General features: G+C 39.1%; 1 protein-coding gene across 1 annotated transcript in view; it reads right to left on the bottom strand.

Annotated features, from left to right (window-relative positions):
• The window catches only part of hpse2 (heparanase 2), a 56,314-nt gene that overhangs the window by 20,732 nt on the left and 28,476 nt on the right, over positions 1–7,106 (bottom strand). Inside the window, exons 4-5 of the mRNA XM_032541695.1 lie at positions 1,739–1,912; positions 183–354 (exon numbers count right to left, since the gene is read on the bottom strand). Of these exons, the coding sequence (XP_032397586.1) occupies positions 183–354; positions 1,739–1,912 (346 nt within the window). The remainder of the gene's footprint in view (positions 1–182; positions 355–1,738; positions 1,913–7,106) is intronic.

Below are 7,106 nucleotides of genomic sequence, written 5' to 3'. Positions count from 1 at the left end.
TGTGTGTGTGTGTGTGTGTGTGTGTGTGTGTGTGTGTGTGTGTGTGAGCATTAAACACAGTAAAGCTCTGTAAAAGTCCCAAACCACTGCAGCATACTTTCCACTACCTTAAACCCTTTTCAGCAGGATAGCCTAACAAGGACAGAAATGCTGCACAATCAATGTTTTACTTGCTGACTCACCCGTCCAGCAGCAGGATGGCGTTCTTCCTGGGTCGTCCTGCATTGGGGCCGTAGAGGTGAGCTCGGTGGTAGTAGCGCACAGACTGCAGCAGGGTCCGCAGCTTGGTGTAGTCTTGAGCCAACTGGGTGCTGTTGACCGCCCGACCCACCATGCTGCGGTAGGCATTAGGCTCTGCGAAGAGGAGATGCAGTACACTGAGCCAGAGGCAGAGTTTGCAAAGCAACAGTGGGGAGTTGGAGGAAAATATTGTTGATGTGTAGTCTGATCTTACTCCAACAGCCAGTAGAAAAAGGGATAATTGGGCAATTCGCAGTAAGACAGACAGATGGACTCAGTGTCAGGAAAATGGTCCAAGCACACAGGGTGGCCTTGCAGAAGCAGTGACACAGAGTGAGGGAGCTAGTTTCCCCAAACGGAGGAAAACTCAACTTTTACAGGCAGACTGCTCTTTATCCACTCTAAAGAAGAGCATTGTGATCTGTACCAGGTTGTGTTTGAGCTGGAAAACTAGATCGGTTTTGTGTGTGTATGTAGCTGTGTGTGTGCTGTATTCCTTAAAACTATAAGGAGAATGTATTAGCAAATTTCAAAGGATCACCTTTTCATTCAACCTCCTGGGTGATTTGCTTGAACAATGTGTTCAAGTAGATTACTGTTTCTACGGTCCACACTAAAATGTTCACATGGTTCAATCAATAGATTTTATATGGTGCTTTTAGGCAAAAATAAAAGTTTCTATTGGAAGCTTTATTGCAGATGAAATGAAAATATGGAGTGTTGTGCAGCAGGGAAAAAGGGCTCTGTGTGCACTGAAGACCTACAGGAACACAGATGGTTAGGATGACATGGGGACTAGCAGTTACTTTCTTCCCTGAATGAACCCTCGCTTTAACCCTTAAACTCTCACTAACAACTCACCATCTAAACAAGGTCTTTATTGAAGCTGTTATAACCAGTAGATGTTAAATGAACAATGTGTTAAAGTGTTAAACAGCTTTCTAATTGCAGTTTAAGTGGAGAAAACAACTTGTATTCTGGACTTTAAAAATATACTTTTGTAGACTCATCCTTTAGTAAAACTGAAAGTCCTTCATTGGAATAAAGTTAACTATGTATTAGAGATGGCATGTACAAGTATTTATTGAATGTTTCTGAGTGTTTCTACATGTTGTAGAAAAAAAACAGCTGAAGACAGAACTTTCTTTTTACTTAATACTGTAGCCTATCATGTTATTTAGTAGGCAGTGGAGCTGGGTGATATGAAAAAAATCAAATACTACAATATTTTTACCAAATTCAACAATGTCGATATTTCTGCGATATTGTGGGGTTGACTTTTGGTGCTTCCATAAAAAATGCACCCAATATTTTAGATAATTATTCATAAATAATGTAAACATCACTTTACTGTAATTCAGCCTTTCAAACCATGAAAAGACAACACTTATGATATCCAAAATGTACAACGATATCTAGTCCTGTATATCAATGTCGACATACTATCAATATATTGCCCGGCCCTAGAAGACAGCATGTGGTATGTAGGTGTACTGACCGTTGCCCAGCTCCCAAGAGATGTTGTACTTCTTGCCAGCACCGTACTTGAGGAGGCTCAGGGTGGAGGAGGTGTTCCAGGAGTTGTCTGGGTTTCTGTGCAGAGCATTGAGCCCCAGGATCAGGTGCAGACCAGCACAGTCGGCAAAGTTGTACAGTTTGTCTAAAGACCTGGCTGGGAGAAACCCACAAAGCAGTTGTAACTTTGATTCTTTTTACGCAACTGGAATCACATGAACACATGAAAACAATGGAGACCATGTGGAACTCATTGATTCACAGATTTACATGTCTAAGTACTACAGCAACAACTATATCTGAAACTCGATTGATGTTGCTCTTGGTACCATAACGAGCTATTGGAACTAAAGAAAATACAAACAGACAAAGACTAGGGTTTTCAATTTTGAGTACAAACTAAAAGTCATGTTTTTATTGTGATTGTGGTACTGTGCACAATGTCTAAACAGAAATATCGTTATTGTTATATATGCCTGGCTAAAAACTGATAAACAATAGGGGGTAAACTGGGTTATAAAACACTACAGGGTCTCAATGCTGAGAAAAAGCAAAAAAGTTGTAGATCACCAAATGTAAAAAAGGCATAGGAAAAACATTGGATTTGTCTATTTAAACAAACAAGCTCTTTCTCATGCAACTCTTAAAAAAACGGTGGCTTCTTCTAAATTTTTCAACCTCAGTAAATTGTAACGTATACAATTAGAAGATTACATTTCTCAGCGGTATTGTGAATGGAAATTTTGCGTACTGCATTTCGCTTAAACTGTGAACTACAGCTGGGATTTATTCTGCAATTAGTTGTCGTGTGCCAGGTACTGAACTCTGTGTTTGTACATGTGTGTCCATTTTATACACGAGACAGCAGAGTCTCTTCTTTAGCAACATTCAGTGAGAATCCAGAAAGACTGCCTTTCCCATCATGGACTCCTGCGGTGATTCTCTTCTCAAAGCTGCAGACACAGGATCGCTCTGTTCCTCTGCGGCTGACTACTCACTCAAGTTTATGTCTGCTGGTTCCATCAAAGCACATTATTCTCACTAGGCAGTATCATAGGAGGGCCCTACCACAGATGCTGGGTACCAAACGTGTTTCTTTATATTTTAATGTAGGACTGATGCTCCTGGATACCTCAGGCTCTTGTTTTGAAATGTAATCAGCTTAGAGTCATTCCATTAACGTAAATATTAACCTGACATCTGACCCTTACTTCCTAGGTACAAGAGGTAACAGATGAAAACTGTGTACCAGTCTGGTTCAGGCTAGAATTTGCCCTCAGTTGTGGGTTTGGCACCAGCTGAGCTTGACAACGTAGAATGAAGACCAAAAAAAGACCAGGGTGCATGTGAGGTTATTCTTCTGGATACATGTCAAGCTTTTATGCAGGCATGTGAAAGGTGCAAGGTTCTCTGATATTACAATATTTAATAAATGGATGTGAGTGATACAAACGTCTGGCTTTAAGTCAGAGTCAGAATACACTGGAACACAGAACAATGCTTATTAAGTCAAGCTTCAGCGCAAATGTGGTTTTTTATTCAGCATTTCCTATAAGCCTTTATTTCCAATAGAGCAGTGGTTATGTAAAATCCACGGAGCAAATACAGAGAACAGAAAGATTGCTTGTTGCACCTGGCATTCATTCACTTTACAGCAATGGCAGGACAAAGCCTGAAAACAAAAGAAAATGCCAGCAGTAACAATGGTTGTATTACACACAGCGCTCTTGTATGTCTCTTGTGTAAACTGTCTGTTCCCCATCTCATTAACAACCACCAATAACGTTATTATCATAACTGCTATTATCATAACTGCTATTATCATAACTTCTTTCCTCTGTGGTTAAATCAGAGTGGTGTATGTTTGCAGGAGCAGAGTTGAGGGCAGCAAGACAGAAAAAGTAACGCCAGATGTGGCTGTCAGGATGAGTGATTCCAGGCCTTTCCTCACCTGAGATCTGAGCAGAAAGCAACCAGCCTCGCTCCAAGACACAGCTAGCAGCCCTGCACACACATCATAAAGGCATCATGAGATGCCCCAAGTAGCTTAAAATATTGTTTCTCTACTAGAAGGTGTTTTTAAAAGCGGTATGTAAGATCAAATAAATATGTATACGTCCTACGTGTTTGGTTTCTGGAGAATTTTACTACTGATAACCAGTTGCAGACAAACTCATAGCGAGCTTTCTTCTGTCTTTGCAACTTCAAGGTATGTTGAATGATAAAGTCAAAGGTAGTGCTTGTAATCAGGAAGTGGATTAGAAGTTGAATAATTTAATTTTGTTCATGTGAATTAATTTAAAGGCTATACATCAATTCTTATGTGTAGTAGATGGAGCTGAAATAATGAGATAATTAATTATTAGTTGCTCAACAGAAAGCTATTTGGCAACTATTATGATAATAAATTGTTTAAGTTTAAAGCAAAACTAGTGAAAAAAAGATTCAATTCCTCTGGTTGAAGCTTCTCCAACGACAGTAGTAAATCAAATATCTTTGGAAATTGTCTAAATCCAGGGAAACAAGAAAACAGTAGTAAAATTCCCTGGGAATCATTATAATGGTGGCAAATTTTCAGTTAGCCAGTTTCTGTTTCGAATGCACACAGCTACTAGCCCGAGGAGGAAGTATAGTATTGCTAACCTACGTAGCCAAGCTCTTGTTTATCGCCTGACAAGAGCAGGGCATCATATGCTTTATTCCAAAGAGTAAAGGATGCTGGGTAGATTCACCCTCCTGGTGTCAGGAAACTGCAGATCACTGAGGCCAAACATGAAAGAGCTCCTATGCAGACACTAGAAAGCCCTGAAGCTACAAATCTGTGATCTCAGTCAGACGAAAGTAATGACATTACCAAGACACTCTGAATCTGTGTGTGTATGCACATGCACACATACCGAGTGTGTCTTTGTGTATGTGTGCTATTATTATCAAATCTGTGTAATGCAGAAAAGGAGAAATGTAGCATGATTCAATTAAATATTGTGGAAAATGGTGAATTTAGAGTAAAAGAGCAGCACTTATTGTTATTGGACAATAACTCTCCCATAAGATCTAGTGTTTCACAAACACAGACATAGACAATCAGTCCAACACAAAATTGCCTTCACGTCTGTTTAAAGTATCAAGCCAGTAATAAATGGTGCTCATCCCAATGACAATGAATAATCTCTGAGTCAACATCCTAACCCTAACCCAACATCATTTTCACCCTGAGGAAGGCTGTTTGTGCCACTACACGTGGGTTGTTACTAAGCACTATTTTACAACATGTACAAGTCTATAAATAAATTCAACTTTTTTTTACTTTTTGCCAGAAGAGTGCATTGGACCTTTTTTCTTTTTTGAACATTATTATTCAGTTTGCTGTTTTTTTTTTTTTAAGAATGAGTTTCTTATGCTATAATAGGTTTTAAAACTAGTTTAAAAATTCACAATAACACATAACACAATGAAAGCCTGTCTAAGAGGTCAGACTTTACTGTACTCACTCAGCTACAAAGTTCCCTTTTATCTTACAAACAGTCCAGCCAGAAACAAGCAGAACAAACCCAGAAAAACAGTGTGTGCATGCATGTGTTTGTATGTGCCTGTGTGTTGGCGTGCCTTTGGGTGTGTGTGTGTGTGTGTGTGTGTGTGTGTGTGTGTGTGTGTGTGTGTGTGTGTGTGTGCAGCGGAAAGAGTGGGGTCTGGATATTGTCAAGCTGTCTATCTGATAGAAAAGCCAGTTCTGTGAAGCAGAGAGGCCGGCAGCATCAGTCAGTGCTATGCCTCATTTCTGCAGCTCTGTATATTCCCTCAAACACTGAGGTACACATAGGTCTATGTACACTGAGCCTGTATGCACTCACACAAACAGTGTTTGCTGGTTTATATACCACCCACATGAACCAGACACCCATCTGAAGTTTCCAATGAAATAAGTCTTTTCTCTGTAGCTGCACGTTCAGTGAGTTACTGCCATCAGGCAAGACAGGTGCATTTTTACATGACAGTCTTCTGGTGCAGTTTTAAATTATAATCTGATTTGGTTTTAAACTGCAAGAATTATATAATCATATCATATAACTTCAATTGCGTGCCGTCACTCATTATGAGACAGACCTGCTTTGGGGATCTTTGGAAAGTCTTCAGATTGAAAAAAGGCGTCACTAAGTTATGAAAAGCAGGTTGAAAGAGGTCAACACATTTTAAAATTGTTACAGACAGTAAACCACAGTAAAACCCTGTGCCCTAATGCTGTGTTGTAAATCGACTGCCAACTGCATCCGTCCACTCACATTTCACACATTTATATTTCATTTCACAATGTTGCCAGAAAAAGGGGGGCAGGCCAACATTTAAAAATTAAATATTTGAACCAAGATCTTTTGTTGTCAGGGATTTGTTTTTTTTACCTCGCTATAAAGTCAGTTCTTAATGGCTTCTTCTTTATCTACTGTGGCATGGAATGTACCCCATTAGTAAAGATCGCTTAAATGCGTTAATGCTTAAACTAAACGGTAAAGGGCTTGAAGTTAAGATTTTCCATTTACAAAAGAAACAAAAATATTTACTGTAAGTAAAAAGTGATTTCTTGAATTAAAGAAAATATATTTAAATCTACATTTATGAAATACATATTCTATTTGATCAGTCGACAGCATAGCGTACAGTTCTTAATAAATGAGAGGGCTTAAGTCGTGCTTAGTCACCTTAAACCTGCTCTCAACCAGGTTTACCTGGAAGAGCAAATTACATAAATAATTCAACTGGCATCCATCCAAGCTTGCTTAGTGAAATATCCCTGTGTACTAAGAGGAAAGTGAAAGCAAGAGGGAACAAACAGCATCTTCTTACACTTAAAATTCTAATTCAGATGATTTGTGAAAACAATTCTGGTCTTGGACTTTAAAATCTAAGTTTAGAAATGTGGATATATTCCTACACTCCCCATCAGTTTTGTTTTAGCAAGGAAAATAGGCAGCAAAGTAAAAACTTTGTTTTCTGTCTCTGGTTTCATTCAATACGGAAATATAATGACTTGCTGCCAGATGCAGCTTACTGCATGTTCAGTCCCATCAAAGTCAGTCTGGAACATACAAGTACACGCACATGCACAAACACACACATTCACAAACACACACATTTACTTAGGTTACTTTTGGGGACATTACATCGACTTACATTTATTTCCTGAAGACTTACCCTTAACTTAACCTTAACCACGGACCCAAAAATCAGCTTTTTCCTCAATTGGGGACATATCTTTTGTCCCCAATTAACAAGTCTTTAGACTGAAATATGTCCCTGAAGGTAGTCTAAGTCAGGAATCATCATCTCACACGCACACACACACACACACACACACA

This window comes from Etheostoma spectabile, chromosome 17 (assembly GCF_008692095.1).
Source record: "Etheostoma spectabile isolate EspeVRDwgs_2016 chromosome 17, UIUC_Espe_1.0, whole genome shotgun sequence".
NCBI lineage: Eukaryota > Metazoa > Chordata > Actinopteri > Perciformes > Percidae > Etheostoma > Etheostoma spectabile.
This window is presented reverse-complemented; position numbering and strand designations above follow the sequence as displayed.